Source organism: Sus scrofa, chromosome 17, assembly GCF_054392235.1.
Source record: "Sus scrofa isolate SSC_HxYL_T2T_F1_AM1 chromosome 17, Sscrofa_HxYL_maternal_Yorkshire_Landrace_v2.0, whole genome shotgun sequence".
NCBI classification, from domain to species: domain Eukaryota; kingdom Metazoa; phylum Chordata; class Mammalia; order Artiodactyla; family Suidae; genus Sus; species Sus scrofa.
In genome coordinates this window covers 12,754,874-12,781,039 of record NC_139399.1, presented here as the reverse complement: position 1 = coordinate 12,781,039, position 26,166 = coordinate 12,754,874, and the positions used below count along the sequence as shown (strand labels likewise).

Here is a 26,166-nt window from a genome sequence, read left to right as displayed (position 1 = left end):
AACAAAACAAACAGACTCATAGATACATAAAACAAGCTAATGGTCACCAATGCAGAGAGTGAAGGCGAGAGGGATAAGCCATGGATAGGGAATAAAGAGGTACAAACTACTATGTATAAAATAAATAAGCTACGAGGATACACTGTATAGCACAGGGAATATAGTATTTTTTAATAACCTTAAATGGAGTATAATCAATAAAAAAATATTGAATCACTATGTTGTACAACTGAAACTAATAGTGTAAATCAACCATACTTTAGTAAAAAACAAACAAAAAACCAAAAAGCTCTTTGAAATACTAGTTTTGTAGCATAACCTCCATTACTCTACCTATGTCTTAAACATTTTGGAGGGATGTGGGGATAGTAAGAGTGAAGGAATGAAAATAAATAAAATGAAATAGAAGATATCTAGCATGATAAAAACGATACCATGGGAAAACTCCACATATAAAATCTGTTATAATTTCAAGTTCCCGTGAGGCACTGTGGGTTAAGGATCCGGCATTTCTGCAGCTGTGGCACAGATCGCAAATGAGTGCACGGTTGGATCCTTAGCCTGGAAATTTCCACATGCCATGGGTGCGGTCAAAAAAAAAGAAAAAAAAATCCATTGTAATGAAGGCTTTTTAGACTTTGCTTCCTTACCTAAAGAGGGAAAAACTACAAAAAGATTATATAAGCCAGCACACATCAGAAAAGATGTTAAGCAAAAAACTCACAGAAGCAATTATGGATTCTGGTAGATATTTTTAAAAAATATGTCTTAGAAATATATTTAAAATTATATCAGAGGAGTTCCCACTGTGGCACAATGGGTTAAGAATCCAAATGCAGTGGCTTGGGTCACTGCAGAGGTACAGGTTCCATCCTCAGCTGGTTGTCACAGCTGCAACTCAGATTCAGTCCCTGGCCTGGGAACTTCCACATGCCATGGGGGTGGCCATAAAATAAAATAAATTGTAAGAACTGAAAAGTAAGCAAAAACCTCACTACTGAGTTGGGTAAATCTGAGGAGAATCCTAACCCTTCTTTTTCTGGGCATTTTCTCCAGCATAGAATATACATGGTACCTTTCATTTACATAGCACTTGTAATCAAAGCATTTCCTTGAACACTGCTTCATTTGGTAGAGTAACCCATGCCTGTTCCCCTTCTAGGAAAAGTAATGAGTATCAACTATGAAGCAACACTGGTGAAGGAGCAATGCAAATGGGAGAGTCCTAAATGTATATGGACATAGTCTCACTAAAAGTGAGGTTTAACTCAAATGTTGACTGTTACTACTGTGAACTGGTGTTAACACTTTATATTTTTCAAAGTCCTTTCATGACATCATTTGATTAACAGAGTGGCCTTAAACAGGCAACTATACTTTGGGAGATATGGCTCATTTAAGGTGAAGATTTCTAATTAATATTCTTAATATTTACAACTATATTATTTAAATTAACCACATGTGATTGGCCAGACCTATATATTGGGGATAACTATATGCAGGAAAAGTCATAATGCAAGAAATGTATTAAGTATATGAGAGAAAACTCTGTTATACTGAAACATGCTATGATTAGTTTTCAAAATAACCAATTCATTAACTTTCTATAAATTGTTGGCCCAAAGGATGTTCTGTTGTGGGTATTTCTGAGTCTGGGCAGATAAAATAAACTGGTATGATAATTAAAACTGTTTATACATAAATCACAGTCATTTGTAGGCATAGGATTTCCCTCTGCTCCTTAATGGAAAATGAGTCAGCCATAGGCACTAGTTATTATGAGGAAAAAACAGTGAACATTAAAGTAACAGACTTGTATGGTAATAAGAACAAGAAATGCTGGTTCTTCCAGGCAAGGTGACTAGGCAATCCTATCACAGCCTATATCACAGCCACAGCAACACCAGATCTGAGCCATGTCTGCAACCTAAACCACAGCTCATGGCAACGATGGACCCTTAACCCACTGAGCAAGGCCAGGGATCGGACCCGCGTCCTCTTGGATACTAGTCAGATTTTTAACTGACTGAGCGACAACTCCTTATATTAAAGAAAGTTTTCTGAGTAAATATGAGAATGTTCTGTACACAGTATATAAGACAGATGTAACTAAAAACACAGACATAACTGCACTGTAAAAAGTCTCAAGTTTAATAAATCTCTCTGGCTGGTTGATATGTTGCTATTTTTCATGTCCTGATTTTTTTTTTGGTTTGAAGTATAGTTGATTTATTTAAGTGTTGTGTTAGTTTCTGGTGTACAGCAAAGTGATTCAGTCACACACACACATATATATATACATATTCTTTTTCACTATGGTTTATCACAAGATACTGAATACAGTTCCCTGTGCTATATAGTAGGACCTTGTGGTTTATCTATTAACATATAGTAGTTTGCACTGATTTTTTTTGTATATGGTTTAAAATTGTCAAACCATAATTCTGGAATAAACCCTAAAGCATAAATGAGCATGTCAGTTTAAATGAAAATGCCATTCAAGGTTGTATGCACATTTATTAACAGTGAAAAATCATTTACCCAAAGTGAATGTTACAAAATATGAAGAGTACCTGCTGCACAGTCTGGTGAGCTCAGTATTTTGGGCATTATTTCAACCTGTATAGGGGTCTCTCTCTCATTTTAATCTTCTCTTCCTCTTTTACCTCTAACCAAATTTTTAACTTAAAAATTAAGACAAACAGTAACATTTAATGCCTAACCCTTTAGCAACAGTTACCAGGGAAAAAACATATTAAACAAGTTATCTGCTCTTGCATCCTAGCTTATTTTAAAACTAAATTATCTACTACAATAGAAAACAGACCAGATTACAACAACTCTAACATAGGTCAAATAAGCAAATTTGGTAAGGTTCATAGGTAACAACTGGTAACAACTAAGATACAAGTACAACATTTCCACTATACTGATCTTTAACATGCATGCAGGGAGAGAGAGACAGTCTTAATATTTTAATATGTAAGGCTTGGCTTGAGTACCAAAATGAAGTTTCCTCCACTTCCTATACTGAATCTAGAAATCAAATATAGAACTTAAGTATACATATAGTGTAACCTATGTTTCAATTTCCCTGACGTCAAGCCAACTGAATAAGAATTCCTGTTTCTGGAATGATAGCTTTCAAAATGTTTTTCTGAAGTTGGAGGTATGTCTCACATAATTTAAATTAAGTAGCAATACAGTAAATGTTCTTATAGGGAAATCCTAATTTAATACTCCTTGACTGGATAGTATAGTTTTACACTGAGGTATCATAAAAAAAATTTCAAAGAGGAGTTCCCATTGTGGCACAGTAGAAACGAATCCAACTAGGAACCATGAGGTCGTGGGTTCAATCCCTGGCCTCGCTCAGTGGGTTAAGGATCCGGTGTTGCCATGAGCTATGGTGTAGGTTGCAGACGCAGTTCGGTTCTGGCATTGCTGTGGCTGTGGTGTAGGCCAGCAGCTATAGCTCTGATTAGACACCTAGCCTGGGAAACCTCCATACGCCATGGGTGCAGCCCTAAAAAAACAAAAACAGAAACAATTCAAAGAAATACTAACGAAAGTCTTTTCTTATGGAGTACTTCAGTCAATTGCTGACAAATTTAAAAGAGAAAAAATAAAAATAAAAGACTATTTGAGGACTTCCCCTGTGACCTACAGCTTAAAGACTATTTAGAATAATGCTTCATATTTTATTCAAGGAAGCATCTGTAAGGTTGACTTAATTATTAACTGGCTCTGTGAAAACTCACTGGATACAATGGCAAGTCTGGGATCTAAAAGTACACCACCTTTTAAAAGAAGATTTACTTAGTGATAAAGAAGTCCCTTCATAGATTTTCCTTTCTCAGTACTTCATCTGTGAACCTGCTTCTCTCTCACTACACACAGAAGCAACTGCTATAGCTTGGTCTATACTATCATCTCAAACGGCAGGGTTGTCCAAAGGCATAAAGAATCTTAATGCTCTTGTCCATACCATAAATTTAGTTCTATTAGTCCCTACTTTAAAGAGCTTGGTTTTCCATTTAAATTAATCACAATGTTACTTTACTTGTCTGTACAGAAATACTCTCTAATTATATGAAACTACTTTTTTTTTTTTTAACTTTTAGACTAAGGCAACATAGATATGAATTGAACCTCTGGAAAATACTTATGAATAGATAATTATGTAAGTTCTAGGTACTATGGGCAGGTGTTCTAAATCTGTTAACCAATTTGAGTATTTATATTCTACAGTAACTTCACAGATATCCTGGATACCTTTATAACCTGCCCTATTCTCGCACAAGAGTAATAAGACATGCAGGCGGTCTAAAAGAACATTAGATCCAACTACAGCAACACTGGCATTATCTGGAAAAGTGGCCAAAAGGATGGGCTTTATAATAAATAGTGTATTTCTCTAACTCTTGACCATTGCTCTTCTCTGAATAGCTTACTTATATATAGAACAATATTCTGCTGTATATAATTCAACATAATTTCCAAAAAATATAATTTACAGATAAGACCAAACTTTATTTAAAACTACATTTTAAATTTAATGTTACCAAACATCACAATGGGGAGAAAATCAAGACCAAAAAAAATGAAAGAAAAAGAAAAAAACCCCACAGTGTATCAAGGCTTGAATCTTTCCAGAATTCCATTTCTGATGTTTTAAACTGCCATGGGCTGAAATTAGCATACCTCCTAAAAATGCAGTGTCAAACTAATTTACATTTTATATAGATCAAAACAGATGTTTATTTAGTGCCACTTTCATATATGAGTTTACTATGGAAACAGAGATGATTCTCTGAAGACACCTCATGTACTTTGGGCTCCCACTGTTTCTGAAAAACAGAATCATAATTAATGACTTACAAATTACTTACTGAATTATGACCATACTAGAATTTGGTTTACTATTGCTCTCTTCCATTTAAACTTTCACTTTTAATAAAAAGTCATTACAAAGGAAACTTGGTTTTGCAGCAATAATCCCCTAATAACACACAGTTAAGAGTTTAAAAAGTATAGGTAAGGGTTTCTGTTTTAGGATGGCAGACTGAGCAGGTACTTCCTGTCTCTCAAAAAAATCGCACTAGGGGAAAAAAGAACAGACCAACAAAAGAAGAGTGGTGGTGAGAAAACAGAAGACAGGAGAAAACAGCAAATTCCAGAATGTTCAAAGCAGATGGAGCCATGGTGAAGAGTGAGCAAGCTGCAGCCTAGACACACCAGGACAGGCAGCAGCGGTGATGGGTACCAATTGAGCTCCTACAGAAATGGGCTGAAGACTGGGAAATTAACCAAAGCTTTGATATTTGGTTTGCCCTTCTCTTCACCCTATTTCTTTTTTTAAAAAAATTATTATAAGAGTTTAATCAATTGATGAATTGATAAAGAATTAAAAAAAAATCCCTTATCTTAATACAAGAAATGTTCTGTGAGTGGTCTTAGGGTTAAGAAGGCAATGTGGGACTATCACTTGGCTCTGCAATCAATCAATCTATATAGAATCATCTTCAGGAAACTAGAGAAGAATTAATTACTATAGTTACAAATACAAAATGTTAAGTGTGTTTACTTCAATAACCTTAATAATGTAAGAATATGTGTAAAACTGAACAGAGAAGGCAGAGGGAAACGGTTAGGATCAGTAAGTAGTTGGGTAAAGACCACAGTTGATGGAACTAGAATATGTACATATTTATAAGAACAAAGGTAACAGAAAAAGCAAAAATAATGTGAACACTGAAAAAAGGAAAGGCAAATACTGTTCATTTGGGAGACAAGAGATATCTAATTTTTTAATTAAGAAAATTTAAAAAAATAGCATTTAGAGATCTAGAAGGTTTCCTTCAAAAGAACTGAAAACCAATAATTAAAGGAAGTGGGTTCCTGCCAATCATCATTAATGCTTTTGTACCTTTTATTCTTTAAGCCATGTGCATATAATATATATTACCTCTTTATTCAACTTGAAGATTTTAAAAACAGGAAAAAATTTCTGATAATACTATTTTAAAAATTAAGCAGTGGGAGTAAATTTTTTACAGAATTATGCTTCCTTTCTAATGTTTGTCTTAAATCTTCCAGGACCCAGTAGCCCATTTAAAAGACAAAACAAAATGATGATTCAGCAGTTTTCCAATATGATACTGTTAAAGCTGATTTCAATATGATATGGTTAAAACTGGTAACTCTTACCAGGTTCTTTTAATGTCTGAGAATTCCCAGCTAATTCTTCAGTCTGCATTTCACATAATATTTCACCAGATAAATGATTTTTCTGTTCTTCTTCTACCATTTTCTTCCTCAGGTCTGCCTTGGAGTGGAAATTAAAAATACAAAATCATTTTTCATCTTAGAACTATGGGTTATATAAGGATAAGTTTAATTAAAAGAGAGCCAAATACCTCTGAATATATTGTCAGTTTAAGTGGTAAATCTTCAACTTTCACAAAGTCTTCCTCATCAGATTTTTGACTTATGTTACCAGATTCTGCTTCCTATAAGATAAACGAATTATATTTAATGAAAGCAATCCACTCTACCTCTGCATCTAAATCAAAGTCATCCATACTGATAAGATGATAAAGTGGATTCCTATGTATGTATGGTATGTCAGTAATCCTATTATATTTGCTCTCCTATATTCATCTCTGTGAACAGAAATCTAGAATTCACAGGAAGGGCTACACACTTGCAGCTGTGGGCATACATAGCCAATCTTTTGTTTCCATTTTACAAAACAAAGAACCAGTTCATATAAGTTAAAGAAAGAAATAATAACAGTTATACTGAAGGCTAAAGGAATTAGAAGAACAGCTCTTATCTCTTGATAAGTTTACAGAATGCATCAGAGCTGTATCCAGCATAATATAATAATAAACATTTACGGACTTTCATTATCAACTCTAGAATCTCAAACAGAAAGATGAGGTATGATTTACTGATTTACAAAGTTACTAAAAAACTTCTCATACTATTTTTCTGAAACTTTTAGTCCTTTATTCTTCTAGTTCTTTATGATTTTTAAGAGCATCATCATTCTACCATTTACTCAAGTGGAACCTTAGGTTTTCTTTTTCTTACATTTCTCACCCATCTCACGCTCCTTCAGCTTGTTTTGTGTCTATATGATAATGGAGCCTCTTAATACAGCTTCCATGGCAACACTTTTTGGAGGGCTGCACCTGTGGCACGTAAAGTTTCTGCACCAAGGATCAAACCCAAGCCACAGTGGTGACCTGAGTTGCTGCAGTGACAATGCCAGATCCTTAACCTGTTGCACAACAAGGCAACTCCTACAGCACTTATACTATCACTGGATTTATCTTCAAAAACCATGATGCTGACCTATTTCACTTTCTTATGCAAAGACCTTCAGTAGTGTCCCCTGCCTAAAATTCAAATTGAAGACCCTCTATGATCTAACTTTGAGTTAATTTTGAAAGAATGCCTCCTATAGCAATTCTATGCACTTATCAAATAATAGCAAGGATAAATCTAAAACTTTCAGTTTTAAATGCAAAATTTTTCCGGTAGTGAAGCAAAAAAAATGGTTAAAAGGGTTACTCTTTCTACAAAAGTTTCTTTCTTTTTTTCATTTTATGGCTGCACCTGTAGCATGTGACATTTTCAGACCAAGGGTTAAACTGGAGCTGCAGCTGCAGGCCTACGCTACAGCCACAATAAAACTGGATCCAAGCCACACTTGTGACCTACACCACAGCTTGTGGCAACAGTGGATCCTTAACCTACTGAGTGAGGCCAGGGATCAAACCCACATCTTCACAGACACTGTCGGGTTCTTAACCCACTGAGCCACAATGGAAACTCCTCTAGTGTAGTTTTTGAAACATTATAAGCCCTCTTGCTGAGAAACTATGAAATCATAATTGTAGATATATCTTTGGGGAGGAAACTGATAATTAAAAATATGTGAAACATTACTTATACCTAAAGGTACATTATTACAAATCCTTTTGTTTTTACTGACAAAAGAGCAGGAAGTACATAAAACATATACAAACCCCATGGATTCAAAAACTAATCTATTTGCTATAAAATTAAATTGAAACAAAGGTCCGGAGTAAAATTAAATTTACCTACCTATATCATAAATACAGATTTGCCAGCTTACTTTCCTGTCATTCACTGTAAGAGACAGGGACTCTACTGCTGTCAAATTGTGTTATTTCTCATCCCAAATGTAAACTATCAGCTTTATCAAATGTTCTAAATTGTTGAGAAGTAAAGCATGAGGAGCCTAAGAAATGATTCACCATCACTATCCCTTCATATCTGAACTTGAACTCTCTCTCAAGGTTGCCAGATAAAACTCATCTCTTTGGTTCTCAAAATTATAAAAAGCAGAATTTCATATTTTGAGATGATCATCTTAATTTACTATCATCCTTCTCGTCACATTTAAAATAAGTTTAAATAAGAAATAAAAATGTTCTGGCAGTTTCTAAACCTAAACACAAAGGAAAGTTGAGTTTATGTGCTGGAAATGTTAACCTGAAAATGATGAAATATGCACAGAAATGATACATACATAGTCATTCACTAACACTGGAGATTCAGTATCAGGGCTTCCAGCCAAAGAGCTTTCAGGAGTTTCCTGAGCAGATTTAACTTCTTTGACTCTAGGCACCAAGGTTTCAATTTCAGTTAAAGGTAAAGGCAAAGGGTTAGGTTGATTGGATGAATCGATAGTAGTGAGTGAGTCCTTCTGGACAGCACTATTTAAAGGTTGCTCATTTTCCAAGATATTGAGGTAACAGGGCTTCACAGGAGTGCTATCTTGGTCATCTGTCATCAAAAGAAAGTATTAATATTAGCGTAATGCAATTGTCATTAAATTTTACTATTACACCAAATAAAGACTAAATACGTATAAATGACAGTAATCCAGACATTTAAGACCACAAAGAAAAGGTAACTTGAAATTACCTTTATCAATGGTTCCTGAATTTTTTGACCAGATTCATCTGAGGATGCTGTAAAAATTAGATCCCTAAAATCCAGCTGATTTATAATATAAAGTAGGATTTTTAGGAGTGAGGCCCAGGAATGAGTATTTTTTAAAAATCCCCTACATGTGTGTCTAAAGATATCTTTCTTGCAAATCTTTTCTATGTTTAAATATTTGTCAAATTTGCTTTAACAGCTATTTGTAGAAACAAAGCCCTCATGTTTTCTACAAATGATTAAGGGAGAGAAAAAGGACATACACAGGTCCAAAATAACTTTCAACTTCCATTAGCTAAGAATTTATTTATTTTTCTTTCTTTCAGTTTTTAAGCACATACAGGCACTTTTAGACTTCTTACCACTCATAGTGGGTTCTTGTTCTGATGGGACAATTTTGCTTTCTGCTGATTTTTCAAAGTCATGTTGTGGAACCTAGAAAGAAAAAGTGGTATCTTAATAGCAGGGCCTAAATATATGATCACTATACAGTAGATGATTACTATGTGTGGGTTCTGCAACGTGAGACCTTCACACAAAGGAATCTGAAAATATCTTTTAAAGTGTTTCAAGAAGGAGGGTGTGGTTGCAATTTCAACATGGCTAAGTAAAAAGTTTTCCTTTTCTTAACCTCAAAATAATATAAAGAACTGGAACATTATAGAGTCTAGTATTTCTTATTATTTTTTTCAGGCCAGACTCTATCTTAAATGAAACTAAAAGGCACTCATTTATATGTAGAGATAAGTGAAAGGAGGAGGAACTGACCAGGAGGAAAGATGAAGAAAGGTTTGATCCCTGGCCCAGGAACTTCCACATGCTGCGAATGTGGCCAAAAAATAAATAAACAAAAAGAATCCAGTAGTACAGTGAGACTGATGGAGGGCATGTGCGTCTGCACCGGAATACCTGATCATCATGTTCATTTTCTTCCGCAGTCTCAGTGTTAGCCTGAAGTGAAGTCTGGACATCTACAGGGCCCTCTTCAAATTCTTCTATTTCTTCATCTTCATTTTCATCCTCTCCACTTCCATAATTAGTCAAAGCCTGAGTTTCAGCTTTGGACAAATCTGTTAATTAATATACAATTTTTAGTAAAATTTCAGCACTTAATAATTGCATTCCTATATTTCCCAAATGCTTTACAGGAAATAGCTGAAATTTTCAAAACAGTAAGTACTAGAAAACTGCAGCCTAGAAAGGACAGGTAATTTAGTCAGGATCACACTGGAATTCAAATTCAGAGTTGTCTGATACCTAACTGTATATTCATTCCACTCCACCAAATTGCTTCAATAAGTGATCTATAAAGAACTAAATGTATAAACCTAGATTAGGTTTAGAGCCTTTACACTTACTAATAGACACTGGACAGTCTTCGCTTTCTTCATCTTCCTCTTGATCAGAAACATCAGATCTCACATTTTTGGAACCGCCTCCCTCATAAACTTCAGATGTTTGAGTCTGCTTAACTGTTTCAGTCTCATCCTTGTCCTGGCCACAAATAAATTTGAGGAATGAATTCCTTAAAGTACATTTCAAAAAGGTATGTAGTAAGTCTACTATAAAAATTAATAATAGTCATTAGGTAATAAAAAGAATCACTTTTAATTTAGTTTTGTTTTTAAAGAAAAAAAATTTGTCAGAAGAAAGGACAGTCTACGATATACTTAGCTCTCAAACACTAAGGTAAAAGCTACTAAATTATTTAATATTTTGTTTCAAAAGCATTATTTTTGGCATAAATTAATTAGCACATACTTTGTCTTCATCATCAATTTCTCCAGCAGGTGAGCCATGATCTCCTTCAAGTATCCTTTTGGCCTATAAGCAAATCGATTAAGCAGAATTTAGGGGTAATCATTATTTACAGTTTAAGTACACAGTAAACTAACAAATGCTGCATTTTTTAATCATTATCCAAAGAGTTGACTGTTTTCTTAGAAAGAAAAATTCAAGGCTTCTATTTAAATCTTTTAAGTGGACAAAATAAAAAGCAATACTGCCTACTTGACAGCTCCTTGGATATACGAGAAACATCACAAACTTACTAAGTCTAAAACAAAAATTTTGATTCCTTTCCTTCCAAAACGCCATCTTCCTTCAGCCCTCCCAATCTCAGTAAATGGCCCTTCGATCATCCAAATGCACAAGTCAGAAAGTTAGGACACAGCCTGTACTTTATTTTATTATCCACATCTAAACTATTAGAATGTATTATTGACTCAATCATCAAAATCTATCTGCTGTTACACACTCAAAGCTACGACACATCATTTCTTGCCTGGACTAATTCAATGGCCTTACAACTGGTTTTATCTCTACTCTTCTATAAGTACTGTTCAATATCACATCAAGACAAATCTTAAATTGTACATGAGATTATGTCACTCCTTTATTTCAAACTTTCCCACGGGTTTCCATCATGCTTAGATTAAAATAAAAGGTCCTTATCACAGTTTCTAAGCTTCCATAATTTGGCCCTACTGACCTCTGTGACTTCATCTCCTAAACACTCACTCATTTAAAGTGTTCCTGCTTCCCTAGCCTTCTCGTTACTGTCTAAAACACTCAATGCTTCCTTGGGGTCTTTATACTTAGCAGTTCTCTCTGCCTGGAATGTTCTTCCCTTTCATCTTCATTATAAACTCCTCATGTCTGTCCATGCCTTAGCTCATATTTCCTCTCCTGAAGGAGCCCATGATTCCACCTATCTAAAATTGCCCTTACTATCATCTTTTTTGCTGTTGCTGCTGAATCAAAGCTGTAGCCACCGGCCTATACTGCAGCCACAACAATGCCAGATCCGGGCTGCACCTGTGACCTATACTGCAGCTCATGGTAACACCGGGTCCTTAACCTACTAAGCAAGGCCAGGGATCGAACCCGCGTCCTCATGGATTCTAGCTGGGTTCACTACTGCTGGGCCATAACAGGAACTCCACTATCATCTTTTATAGTATCATCCTGTTCTAGTTTCTTCAAGCTCTACTTGATGGCTGAAATGATCTGGAACTTTTTTAGGTCTAGAATAAAAACATTATGAAAAGTGTGAAAATGAGGGCTTGACTATCTACTGTAGATTTCAGAAAGAAAGGCTGTCTCTCTGTTTTGGGTGTTGACCTGCTTTCCCTCTCATTAATTAGAAAATCAAGAAAAGGGTGTGAGTCTAGGGAAAAACTCTCTCCTGGTATGTCTCAATTTTAGGGATAAAGACTATCCAATTTCATATGTGATCAACACTAATTTAACTGGGTATAAGCACTACAGGTATGTGCAACTAAAGTCCATACTAATACCAAGCATGTGTCTTGGCTGGGGTGATCAATACTCCTGAGGAAATATACTGGGATCGGCAACAGCATGGCAGGCAGCTGGCACGGACTGGATCCCAGTCCTCCTCTCTTCTCTGGAAACCGACAGAAGTGGCAATAATGTGAACTGGATTTCTGACAATTCCTGCCACCGATTCCTGTGTCTACATTCTTGATTTTTAGCCACTGCTGTTACTCCTGAGATTCAGTATGTGGCTAGCATATGTGATTTGTAATCTGATTAACTCATATTACTAAAAACAAAAAAAAAAACCCAAAAAAAAACTACTTTTGCTGAGGTCTAGTATGATTATAATTATTAATAATGATCAAGAACTACATTTACATGTTAATTATAACTGCTCCTAAAATCAAAATGAATGTCAGTTACCTCTTTGGCATATGACTGTATCACTCCAGCTGCTTCCATTTTCCTTTTGCATCTCTGTTTAACCGTTATACTATTATTATCCAAATCTTGCATGAGCTTAAAGAAAGCCAATTCATTAAATAAAACTTCAGATATCTCTACAAGAAGATCTTCTCCACAATCTTTCAGTTTTCTGCCAGCAAATTTTGCCAGTGAATCCTATTCAAAGATAAACCAAATAACTTTATTAGGATTACAGTAAACTTGAACTGTGGCTAGAGTAATATAGACAATTAACAAGTTTAAATTATAATACTTAGCAAGGAAAAAAATTTTATTACCTTTTAGTATTGAAAATCTTAAAACTAATGGCTAAGATAGGCTAAGAAAAGATAGGTTAATATTACTAAAAAATATTACTTAAGTAGGAAACTTGCTAGTCCTGTTTAAAGAGTGTACAAGAGAAGAAAAGAACATATGGTCATCCAAAGATTTAGTTCCTACTTAATGTAACTGCTAGCCACAAATATATTTTCCTAATCTCAAAAGAGATCCCACACAGTATCCGGGGATACACAGAAACTACAGTGATAAAGCTGAAGTGCCATGAGAAAAGAAAATACCACTGGAGTACTTTTCAAGCTTTCCCTATCTAAGCAAGACAGTCACTCTAATTTAAATTTTCTCTTCAGGAGTTCTTGTAGTGGTACAGAGGAAATGAATCCGACTAGGAACCACGAGATTGAGGGTTCGATCCCTGGCCTCACTCAGTGAGTTAAAGATCCAGCATTGCCATCAAGCTGTGGTGTAGGTTGCAGACGCAGCTCAGATCTGGCGTTGCTGTGGCTCTGGCGTGAGCCGGCGGCAACAGTTCCGATTAGACCCCCAGCCTGGGAACCTCCATATGCCACGAGTGTGGCCCTAAAAAGACAAAAAAAAAAAAAAAAAAAAAAAAAAAAAAACTCTTCAGAATCAGTCTTAAACTTCAGTTCTATTTAAGCTGAAATATAGCATCAAAAGAAGAGTCTGCTATATTCTATACATTTTTAATAAAACTGCTTTTTCTTTATTTCTAAAAATATAGACCATGCCATTTAGAAAACAAATGACTGTGACATTTAGTACTATTTGCTCCCTCCTCCAAAAGCACCTCATCTAGCACTGTGATGGAAAGAAGTACAAATGCTGGGTGACTCCTGAAAAAATATTCATTGCATACGTTAAGAGAAAAAGTAGAAGACAGAAATTTAAGCTCTACCTCAAGAAAAATTTTCAATACACTGAGCAAGATTTAATTAAACTAACTTTTATTCTTCATGTAGGCACCTTATAAAAAAATCAGGAATAAGATTAAAAAAAAGCAGCCAGATTTTGTTAGACTTGGAAATTAATAATATATGGACTCTGCCCTCAATTATAACAATGAGAGAGGACTATATGAATCTTGATTAATAAAATATTTAAATTAGAAAGTTTCTCTTTCAATTTGATTTTAAATGGAGTTACTTCTTTCAGTAGGAATAAGTTAAAAACATATTTATTTAAAAATTATCCTAAATATTTTAAAACAATGTGTAACACTGCAGATGTCTTATATTCCTTATAAATTATGTGTTAGTACAATGAGATTAAATAGAGCTAGGACAATTTAGCATCTCTTACTGATGTAATTTTTTTATATTTTTCATATTTTTATTTTTTTGTTTTTTAGGGCCACACCCATGGCATATGGAAGTTCCCAGGCTAGGGGTCAAATTGGAGCCGCAGCTGCTGGCCCATACCACAGTCAGAGTAACGCGGGATCTGAGCCTTGTCTGTGACCTGCACTTCAACTCATGGTAATGCCAGATCCTTAACCCACTGAGCAAGGGGTTCTTTGTTGCCTCAGTGATACTTTGTTGCCGCTAAGCCACAATGGGAGCTCTCTATTGCTGATTTTATACTTTGGTCTTATTAAGAACAAAATAAGGAATTCCCAGGTGACTCAGCAGGTTAAGGATCTGGTGTTGTCACTGCTGTGGCACGGGTTTAATCCTTGGCCCAGGAAACATTCGCATGCCGTGGGTGACAAAAAATAATAGTAATAAAAAATTTTTAAAAAATGATAAAACAGAACAAAAAAATGAAAGTGATGGAAAAGCATGTCAACCTAGAGTTTTAAAAAAGTTGATACAGTGATAATACTATCTCTGAAGGCAATTTAAACACAGGAATAGGAAGCAAGGAAAAAGTTATATTGGAAAATGTAATAGGGATGAAAAGAAAAACATATTTTCTAGTTTGGGATCAACAGTATACATCACTGAACTACCTCAACAGGAAAACACAGGGGTGAATTTAACTGTCAAGAAGTGTATTACAGGGAGGAATTAAGGCTTTCCTGCTTAACATAGGGTTCTCATCCTGGGCACTATTAACATTCCACTCGATGCTGGTACCAGTTCCTCCCAGCAGTGACAAACAAATGTCTGCAGAGGCTGCTAAATGTCTCCTGGGGGACAAAATTGCCCCCAGATACCACTACTGTAGCATAAAATTACTGTTACAGCCTAAGAGTCTCTAAAATCAATAGCTAGTTTCTAGCTTCTAAAATTTCTCAGATTTTTAAGAAATTTTTTTCTAAAAAAATTGTTTTAGAAAATATCATGGGGAGTTTCCACTGTGGCACAAAGGGATTGGCAGCATCTTGAGAGCACTGGGCTTCGAGGTCAATCCCCAGCACAGGGGGTTAAGGATCCCTTGTTGCTGCAGCTGTGGCTTAGGTTACAACTATGGCTCAGATCTGAACCTGACCTGGGAACTACATATGCTGTGGGGTGGCCAAAAAGAAAAAAAAGAAAGTATCATGGAATACTTTCTAAACATTTCAAACTTGAAATATTCTTATTGGGTAGGAGAAAAATCGAAACAAACTTTTATTAGAGTTGGGGCAGGCCTTAGAAATGATAAAGTTAAATGAAGGACACAGGCCCTAATAAGATTTTTAACTAAGTAAGGAATAATCTACAACATATTAAAATGTCATCCCAAATGTACGCTAGAATGATCATCTACTTGAATAAATTGCGTAATGCCAGACAATGCCAAAAAAAAAAAAAAAAAAAAACACAAAAAACCTAACTACATGGTACATACTGGTAAGTCATACAACTATAAATTCTTACCTGTAATATGCTTCCAAGTTGTTTATGAAAGAACTTTACAAACTCTTTGCTCTCATCATTTTGCTGGGTAAGGGTCAAAACCATGCGTCTTACTGAAGTTAAAAGTTGAGAAGAGCATACTTCATCCATGTGTTCCTGAGAAAAATCCTAGTTGGTTAGGATATATAACAACTATTGTTTAAAAAATATTAATCCAACATAATATGTGATTGTATTTTTCTTGCATAAACGTTCCTCAGTTTTTAGATACACACTTGGAAACTCTGTTCTTAAGAACAGCCAAACTCCCCCACTACTACACACATTAAAAGTTTTCCAAATTTTGATTCGCCATGGCAGATAACAGTAAAAGAACTGTCTGATCCAACACCTTCCATCACTTTCTTTCTGTACGTTAAGGAGACCTACTCATGCCATGGTTTCCATATTGTCTGTATTCCTATTTGTAGTTCAGTTCCCTTCAACTACTCTTATAACCATACTCCATCTTCCACTCAATTTCCTCTGTTATCTTATAACTTTTCTGTATCTTAGCATGGCTAACATCCTCTGCATTGCAAGATGCTTAGCAGCCCTGTAGCCTCTAGCCTCTACCCACTACAAGTTAGCGGCATCCTGCACTGTTCCAAGTTCTAATAATTAAAAATGTATCCCGACATCACGAAATGTTTTTAGGTCAAAAAATCATACCCAGTTGAGAACTACTGTCCTAACCTTCTTGACAAACCACTTTGGGCATCTTCATCCCCTTAATCTTCCTTTAGAAGAATCTGCAAGCTACATAAAAACCCAGACCGCGGTTTAACTTTATGAGGTGAGTACATAAAACATCCTTATCAAGTAATCTCAAGGTTCTAAACCTTTTTCTGAGGCTAATCATATTTGGGCATATCCTCTAACCTTAACTTGGATAAGTTTTTGGGGTTTTTTTTTCCCCTTCTATACAACTGTGTAAAATAAGGTGGCCAAATTAGATGTTATCTAAAATCCCTTAACATCTAAGGATTTAAGCTCATTTAAAAAAAATTCATGTGTCAAGGCAGGCAATTTAAAAAAAAGACAAGGGAGTCCCCGTCGTGGCGCAGTGGTTAACGAATCCGACTAGGAACCATGAGGTTGCGGGTTTGATCCTTGCCCTTGCTCAGTGGATTAAGGATCCGGCGTTGCCGTGAGCTGTGGTGTAGGTCACAGACGCAGCTCGGATCCTGCGTTGCTGTGGCTCTGGCGTAGTCTGGTGGCTATAGCTCTGATTCGACCCCCAGCCTGGGAACCTCTGTATGCCGAGGGAGTGGCCCAAGAAATGGCAAAAAGACAAAAATGAGTGAATAAATAAACAAATAAATAAAAAGACAAGAGTCCCTAGTCTTCAATGGATCAAATACCAGGAGAGGAGTCAGATACATGAATACATCAATCACTGCAGGTTATGTACTGTCCAGTAGATGATATTTTTAAACTGCAGGGACTGTTTCTTATCACCAAGTGCAGTGGCTAGATCACAGAAGACACTCATTACCTACCAATGAATTAAGTATCATAAAAGCAGCACACACTAGGTGCCCTAAGGGGCTGTGGCAGTACATCAGAGATATTAAATACCTCTGAAGAAGGGGTACTTCAGTCAGGCAGAAAAGAATGAAGGCATTTTATATTTTCAATGATAACTACTTATACAAAAGGTTGATATATGAAAAAAAAAAATGCCATGTATAGAAAATGTTGAGTGATTTGAAGTGAGGGTATCTAAGATGGAGAACAGTGAGAGGTGAAGTTAAGAGAGTATACTACATGTAGTGAGTCTCCTGACTTCAAAGATATGAATTAAGGGTAGGCTATTGCAGAAAAGGAAGTAAAACTAACTGCTCTTAGGGGAAAAAAATCAATTTTTGACACACTGGTGATAGAAGATAAGAGAAAGTTACCAGTCTAGCTTAGGTGACTGGGTATAATGTGGATATTAACACATAAGTTCTATAATCCAACCCCAAAAGTCAAGATTTGAAGTGAAATGAGACATAATAAAATAGTTATTATTGGCTTCTTCAGAAATGGTCTGAAATGCTAAATTTAGTAAGAGAATCCTTATGAAACGATATTACTTTAATCAAGACACAAAATTGTAAATGCAACAGAATTTCCTGAGATGGTTGCACTTTCTACACATAAAGTGAAATCACTGAGATTTTTTTAACATTTGGAAAATAATTGTACATATCAAATAAATATCTCTACCAATATACCTTTTAACCAAAAAGACATGTTTTGGAGTTCCTGTTGTGACTCAGTGGGTTAAAGATCTGGCGTTGCCTCAAGCTGCGGCATAGGTCACAAATGTGGCTTGGATCCCATGTTGCTGTGGCTGTGGTACAGGCCAGCAGCTGCAGCTCCAATTAGATCCCCAGCCTAGGAACTTCCATATGCCGCAGGTGCAGTCATAAAACTGGGGAGGGGGGCAAAAAAAAAGACATGTTTTGAAGTATTTATTGCATTATAATAAAACAAAAATGTAAAAGAAAAAAGGCAACACTTTGCTGTTTATGCCCAAGATGGAAGCAAGCAATAACCTAAATAGTTTAAGTCAATTCACTTGAGAGAACAGTTTCAAACTCTTAAGTAAATATTTACCTGTTTAGCTGTAAGAATACATGCATATTATTATATTTATAGAAGATAAATAGATAAATATTTGAGTGAATACATATTTTATAAATAACAGGAGATAAACCCCTAGAATAATTTATGAAACCGTACAATTGTATTATATCCGCAAATTCCCTTTATCCAGTCTCTGAAGTCCTTCTTGAGTGAAAGTACTAAGAAAGTGAGAAAGATTTCATTCTAGTAAGGAGATACATGCAAAAAATTGATACTTTGTCATAAGTGCTATCATAGACATATATCAGGTATCCCAGAAGCAGTGAAGAGGAGAAATTGCCTGCAAATGTCAAGTTGATACAAAGTATGTGGGAAGGACTAGTTAAGAGGCTGAGACTAGGCTGCAAAAAAAGTTTTATAAGCGATGTTGAATCTGATTTGCATCCCACAGGCCAACTGTTTTCAAACTATACTTCAAATTATACTGACTCATCTGAAAACCATAGCGGAGGTCTGGTGGATCCATTCTAACTCATTTTCTAAGTATTTCCTGAGTGCTTAATGTATGAATGTACTATTCTCAGCACTGGTAAGAGTGACCAAAACAGATTAACATCTTTGATGTAATTCTTCCATTACTTTGTGGAGCTTACATGTAACAGGGCAGACAGACAAAATAAATAAGCAAACATTAAACAGGTTATAAGGTGATGATAAGCACTATGAAGATAAAGAAAAGCAACTAAGGAGTTAAGGGGAGATCTACTCAGCAAATAAGTAACATCTGACTAAAGACTTAAAAGGCTCACAGAAAGGAGTTCCCATCATAGTGGAACGAATCTGACTAGGAACCATGAGGTTGCAAGTTCGATCCCTGGCCTCACTCAGTGGGTTAAGGATCCAGCACTGCTGTGAGCTGTGGTATAGGTCACAGATGTGGCTCGGATCCTGCATTGCTGTGGCTGTGGTGAAGGCCGGCAGCTGTAGCTCCTATTAGACCCCTAGCCTGGGAACTCCATATGCTGTGGGTGTGGCCCTAAAAAGAAAAAAAAAAAAAAGGTTCATAGGAAAAAACCATGCAGGAACATGAAAGAAGAGCATTCCAGACAGAAGTATTAGCAAGTATCAGCAATGCCAACAAGAGAAATAAAAGATTAAAAGAAGGAAGCAGAGATAGAAAAGACCACTTAGGAGCTGCTGCAGTTTCCCAGAAAAAGTTTAAGTTTTTCAGTTTTACACAGAATAATTTGGGAATAGACAAATGATCCTCTCTCTCCTCTTAGCTATAACATCTCTTCAGAGAAAGCAGCTTCTCTAATTGCCTTTTCAAAGATCTCTCTTCTCTGAAAATATTCCAAAGAAAGCAATTATTTCCACTGAGGGAAGAAATATGTATATGGAAACAACTTTCTGTTGTGTCTTACACACTGGCAACTACAAGTGGGTTGTAAAAAGATCCCAATGACTACATATTTTGTAGTTTCCACTTCACGAAAAGACTGGCTTTTCATTTCTAATTTTTTAAAGAATTTATTATTTACTGAAACATTATTTTTCCTCTAAAATTACTCTCATTTTTACCTAATACAGCCAAATTGATTATATCAAGTATTCCTCAAGTAGAAAACACATTTACTTTTTTTAAAATTACAGCTGACTTACAATGTTGTTCTTCCAATTTCTATTGTAGAGCAAAGTGACTCAACTACATGAGGTGTACACACACACACACATTTTTCTTTAATATTCTTTTCCATCATGATCTATCTCAGGAGATTAGATATAGTTCCCTGCGCTATACAGTAGGATCTTGTTGTTTATCCATTCGAAGTGTAATAGTTTGCATCTACTAACCCCACTCCCTCCCCCCTGGCAACCACAGTCGGTTCTCTAGGTCTATGAATCTGTTTGTTTTATAGATGGGTTCATTTGTGCCATATTTTAGATTCCACATATAAGCGACTGATATTCGTCTTTATTTTTATGAGTTAACTTCACTTAGTATGAGAATCTCTAGTTGCATATCCATGTTGCCTCAAATGACATTATTTTGTTCTGTTCATGGCTGAAAAGCATTCCATTACATAGATATAGAGAGAGAATGGATAAAGAAGATGTGGTATATATATATATACAATATCTGCGACCTACATCTATTGATTTAGGTTGTTTCCATGCTTTGGCTATTGTGAATAGTGCTGCTATGAACACAAGGGTGCATGTATCTTTTTAAATTATAGTTTTGTCTGGATATAGGCTCAGAAGTAGGGTTGCTGGATCATATGGTAATTCTATTTCTAGTTTTCTGAGGAAACTCCAAACTATTTTCCATAATGGTTTTACAATTTACAATCACACCAACATGTAGAAGGGTTCCCCTCAAACTTTAAACAAAATCCAAACTCATCATGCCTATAATGTTCTACATACTGGCCCTTCCTCTTTCTCCAATGTCATATCACGAATTTCCTACAACCACTCAGATCCTTCCTCCAGTTCCTTCAACATTCCAAGCTAGACTTTCACTCTGTCTGGAACAATCTTGACTTAAGGCTGGCTTTTTATTCACACCTCTGCTTAAATGTTCCCTCTTCAAGAAGCTTTCCCTCACCATCCAGTTGAAAACAGACATTATCACATGACCATATTTTAATTCTCTGCATGGCGTGTAACATTACTTGACATACATTTACCTAGTATGTTTTATATTTTTTATTTTTTTATTCATATTCTCATCCTACCATGTAAGCCCCACAAGAGGCAAGGCCTTGCCTTGTTCACTACCATGTCCATGAAACCTGGCATAAAGTACGTATTCCATTTTTGAATGAATAATGAATCCATAATGTGTAACCATTAAAAAAATATGCAGTAGAAAAACAGTGATCCAGAAAGATGTTTATGGTATTAATATATGAAAAAAGGAGAATGTACATATATATGAACAAAATATTACAAAAAGATTCATAAAACCTTACTAGGAGTTATCTCTGGATGACAAAATTATGCCTGACTTTTAGTTTTATTTTAATACCTGTATTTTCTGAGTTTATTACAATGGAGTCTTTTGTATAATTAAAGAAAACACAGAACACTTATTTTTAAAAATCACTGCTTACCTTCAAAAAAGGAATAACTTCTTTCATAATTGCTTTAATTTGCCGGTCCAATTGCTGAGTGTCAATTCTAGGACATGGGATGGTAGAAACTTCACTTACAGGTTGCTGTGAACTATGATTTTCAGTATCAGGAGTTTCTACTAGAAAAAAAAAAAAGAAAATGCTATATTAGCAAAATAAATATCTATGACATCATATGTATGCTTTTATGCAAAATTCTAAAGAGCATTAAATTTTGGAGATTTAAGCTAAATTACCACAAAAGAACATCTATGTAGTTCTAGTACCCCTACTAATTAGAAGAAAAGGGGTCAAAAAACACCACTGTACATCAAGTGGGGCTCTAATTTTTTACATATGGAACTATGATTTTTACTTCTAATCAATCCAGATCACACCTTCTAAACTATTAACTGTAGTCGTGGCAGCAGCACTATCTTCATCCTCAACAATCCTGCAGGTACATCTGACATTTGTGTTACTTTCAGCCTCAGTCTTCATACGCTCATATTCTCTCATTCTGGCTAGTGCTTGATCCAAGTGAATCACTGTGTTACCTGCATATGGAACAGAAATATTTCTAGAAGATATAGAAGCAAACTTTTTCATGTAAATAAAACTTATTTTTTCCATAAAATTAACAAAAACGTCTGAACTTAGGAAAGAAAAACTAACTTAAGTTCCAGATACTGTATCATTTTGGTACCTGAAATACACTATTACATCTATTTAATCCTTAAAATAACCCTATAAAGTAGATGATAGTACCCTCATTTTCAGAGAACTTAAGTAACTGCCCAAGGTTTCATAGCAGTTAAGTACAGAATCAGGGATTGGAACCCAGGTCTCTGAAATCTATATGCTGTTCACATAAACAGTACAACAGGAGTTCTCATGGTGACGCAGTGGTAGTGAACCCAACTAGTATCCATGAGATCCCTGGCCTGGCTCTGTGGGTTAAGGATTCGACATTGCTGGGAAGTGTGGTGTAGGTCGCAGACGCGGCTCGGATCCCAAGTTGCTGTAGCTGTGATGTAGGCTGGCAGCTACAGCTCCAATTCAACCCCCAGCTTGGCAACTTCCATGTGCCACCAGTGCAGGCCTAAAAAAAAAAAAAAAGACAAAAAATGCATAAACAGTACAACAAAAATTAATTTCAAAATGTCATGCAAATTCTGATGCAAATGATCCAACCTAATAAAAGCAATTAAGGTAGGGAAAAGACCTAAGAAGGAGATTTCCCAATTTTTTGTCCACTTCAGACAAAACTAGTGTGAAAGATTGTGAATAAACAATCAACTAAAGAAACTAAACAAGAAGAATTCAAAATTGCTTGACAATTCAGGAAGTTGGGACAATAAAGGGAGACCGGGTTGGCCACAGAGGGATTTTTCTCTATAATGGGATGAGCTCAGTACAGACTTGACAGGTATTTGCTCAGAGGGAGGAGGGCTTATACTCCTAGTAATAATTAGTATAGGGCAAAAGGAAGACTTAGGCTTATTAAAAGGTAGAGACCTAATGACAGCAAGGCTTATTAGCCCTTTATAGTGCAAAATCCCTTTGAAATTATGTAAATCTTATTCTCATCAAATAAAGATACTAGAATTATAGAACATGAGATTATTTTATCAACTAAGTGCCCTAGAATCTGAATGATTGAATATTTAGATATCTTTTGATACGCTACAGTTTAGAATCAGGTACCTCAGTATCATTCTTTTCTCTAAGTTCCTTTCCAAATTTAGGACTTAAGTTTTTTTTTTCTCTCTGGACCTATGCAACCCCCCAACATACTACTGATGTTAAAAATGCAATGTACCATGCCTTAGTTACCTGAGTTTCTCACTATGGATTATGTATGCTAAGAAAGTTAAGTTCTTACCTCAAATTATGATCAACACTGAAACTGAAAATGTGATTTGATGAGGCACTGCTATTCCTGCTGATTAACTAGAAGATCTTAAAAGATGAACCCTCCTTTAAGGGGAAGGAAATTAACATTCTCTGAACATTTATTATGCATGCTAAAGAGTTCTATGTATTTTTCATAAGAACAGAGCATGTAAGTAAGACCCCATTTCCTGGATACACAGAGAGTCAGAAAGGTTAGATGATTTGCCCAAAGTCAACGACTATATTACTGAATTCAGACTGATGGATGGATAGACTTTTAAGTACATGTTCTTTCTACCATATCTTGCCTTTCTAGACTTTTGTTTCCTTATCAATGCAATTGAAAAACCATATTAAAGTTGTGTTTTAAGAGATTAGAAAAAATTCTGCTTACCTAGATCATCTGTTGCAAAAGGCTCAAAATTTGAAGATACAGACATGACACTAGCATTATCAGCATCATTTTGCTCACTTGTTTTATGTGTTTCTCTCTCAAAGTTCTTCTCAAAAGTTTCCTAAGTTATAGTTTAAAAAAACAAATAAAAATCACTAATATGTCTTTAAAAATTGTATTGATATTAAAAATTTAACATAGAAACTATGTATTTGCAAAAACTTAAAATTGTGATATAACAAAAGTTTAGAAGGATGAGTACAGAGTCGCGGAGAATATTAAAATACTAAGTAACTTTGAAGAACACTTGTCTTTATGGAGATGAAAATAGTGAGCCAGCTACTAATTAAATTCTAACTTGGAAAAGTTAATATTATTCTGACACCCTCAGGGAAATTCTCTTATCTCCAAAATCTACCTTACTATGATATCTGGTTGTCTCATATTTGAAGAAAAACATGACAGCATCATTCATATTTTTTAAAATCAACTTTATTGAAATATAATTTACATACAATGCACCCATTAAATGTACATTTTGATGAGTTTCAAAAAATATATGCACTGATGCAATGACCTTTCCTAAGGATAAAGACCATTTCTATCAGGTCAGAGTTCTTTGTATGCTCTACAATCAATCTCCACTATACCCCACTCAGATGATTTCTATCACCACAGATTAACTTTACTCCTTATAGAACTTTATACAAATGGAACCATTCAGTATATACTCTTCGGTGTCTGGCTTCTTTCACTCAGTATGTTTCTGAAATTAATCCATGTTGTTGTGTGTTTCAGAAGTTCATTATTTTTAATGGCTGAATAGTATTCCATTTATGGATATACCACCGATTGCTTATCCATTTATCTGTTGATGTTCCAGTTTGAGGCTATCATGACTAAAGATGCTACGAACATTAGTGTACAAGTATTTGTGGATATGTTTTCATTTCTCTTGGATGAATACCTAGAAGAGAAATTGCTAGGTCACATGCCGAGTTTATGTTTAACTTATAAGAAACTGCCAAACTGCTTTCCAAAGTGGTTGTACAATTTTAACAATCCTACAAGCAGTGTGAGAATTCCAATTGCTCCAAATTCACACCAATACTTCTGTTAATTTTTTAAATGTCAGCCTTTCTAGTCAGTGTAAGGTAGTACCGCATGTAGCTTCCAACTGCACACTGACCATTTATATATCTTCTTTTGTGTGTGAAGCACATGTTCAAATCTCTGGCCCTTTTTTTTTTTTTTTTTTTTTTTAGTTGTCTGTCTTAAATTGAGTGGTAAAAGTTCTTTAGTCAGGATTTGTCTTTTATATAGTCATTTACCAGATATATGTACTATGACTATTTTTTTCCTAATAGCATTTTTTGAAAAGCAGAATGATTTTATTTTTATGAAGTCTGATTCATCACTTTTTTCTTTCATATTTAACACTGTATCCTATGAAATCTTTGCTTATGTCAAAAATCCTGAAGACTTCATTTTCTTTTAGAAGTTTCATAGTTTTAACTTTTTCAGGACTGTAAGTAGTTTCAAATTAATTGTTGTGTGTAGTATGATAAGAAGGGAGTCTCGATTATATTTTGACTGTAACTCATTTCACAATTGTTTTCTCCTAGCTATTGATCTTTTAAATTATGAAATGAAAGGTTTGCCCCTGATTAAAGAAAATTCAGGCATTAAAGAAAGGCAACATGTTTTAAGAAATGGAACCACTTTGTTGTCCCTTCAAGTTTTACCTGAAGGTAGATGGGCCTTTTCCATTTTATAGCATCTGGAGTAGAAGGTGCAAATTGTTTCTCCCTCTTCCTAACCCTCAATTCCATGTCCTCTTTGACATATAATACCCAGATGCCTACTTCAATTCTCTCTTTTATGCTCTGGAAGGTGTGTGTAAAAACTCCATAAATGGAACTCAAAGGACCTGGGCCTAGGAATATGGGAGAATGAGACCCTGTATCCATCCAATACAGAAACCACTAGCCATGCAGCTATTTAAATTAAGTAAAATTTAAAATTTAGTTACTTGGTCCCACTAGCCATATTTCAAGTGCTCAATAGCCACATGTGGCTAATGGGTACTATATTAGATGATGTGGACATAAAATATTTCCATTGCTGTAGAAAGTTCTACTGGACAGCACTGCTCTGGATCTGTGGATATGAACACTGGATGTTGTGCTACTGCTGTTGTTGATTAAATGATATTAGTTAGAAGAGGTCAACAGTTTTGTGTGAAAAATTAAAGAACTGATTTGGTCATTTAAAAGTAATACTAAATATAGTTATTTATGCCAAGTTGCCACGGTAATGGTCTGAATATTTG

At 35.2% G+C, this 26,166-nt stretch overlaps 1 protein-coding gene across 50 annotated transcripts in view; it reads right to left on the bottom strand.

The window, feature by feature from the left end:
• Positions 1–26,166, bottom strand: part of PCM1 (pericentriolar material 1) — a 108,048-nt gene that overhangs the window by 12,395 nt on the left and 69,487 nt on the right. For 13 of the 50 annotated variants that reach the window (XM_021077911.2, XM_021077912.2, XM_021077915.2 and 10 more), the window contains 13 exons: positions 23,835–23,955; positions 21,943–22,101; positions 21,545–21,684; positions 15,831–15,965; positions 12,688–12,885; positions 10,744–10,806; positions 10,341–10,476; positions 9,892–10,052; positions 9,345–9,417; positions 8,567–8,823; positions 6,420–6,512; positions 6,211–6,328; positions 4,513–4,850 (listed from right to left, as the gene is read on the bottom strand). In XM_021077911.2, coding sequence (XP_020933570.2) covers positions 4,825–4,850; positions 6,211–6,328; positions 6,420–6,512; positions 8,567–8,823; positions 9,345–9,417; positions 9,892–10,052; positions 10,341–10,476; positions 10,744–10,806; positions 12,688–12,885; positions 15,831–15,965; positions 21,545–21,684; positions 21,943–22,101; positions 23,835–23,955 — 1,680 coding nt within the window. In that variant the 3' untranslated portion in view covers positions 4,513–4,824. Of the gene's footprint in view, positions 1–4,512; positions 4,851–6,210; positions 6,329–6,419; positions 6,513–8,566; positions 8,824–9,344; positions 9,418–9,891; positions 10,053–10,340; positions 10,477–10,743; positions 10,807–12,687; positions 12,886–15,830; positions 15,978–21,544; positions 21,685–21,942; positions 22,102–23,834; positions 24,802–26,166 lie in introns of those variants that run through there. The other 37 variants (XM_021077913.2, XM_085002995.1, XM_085002996.1 and 34 more) reach the window with 6 other exon arrangements.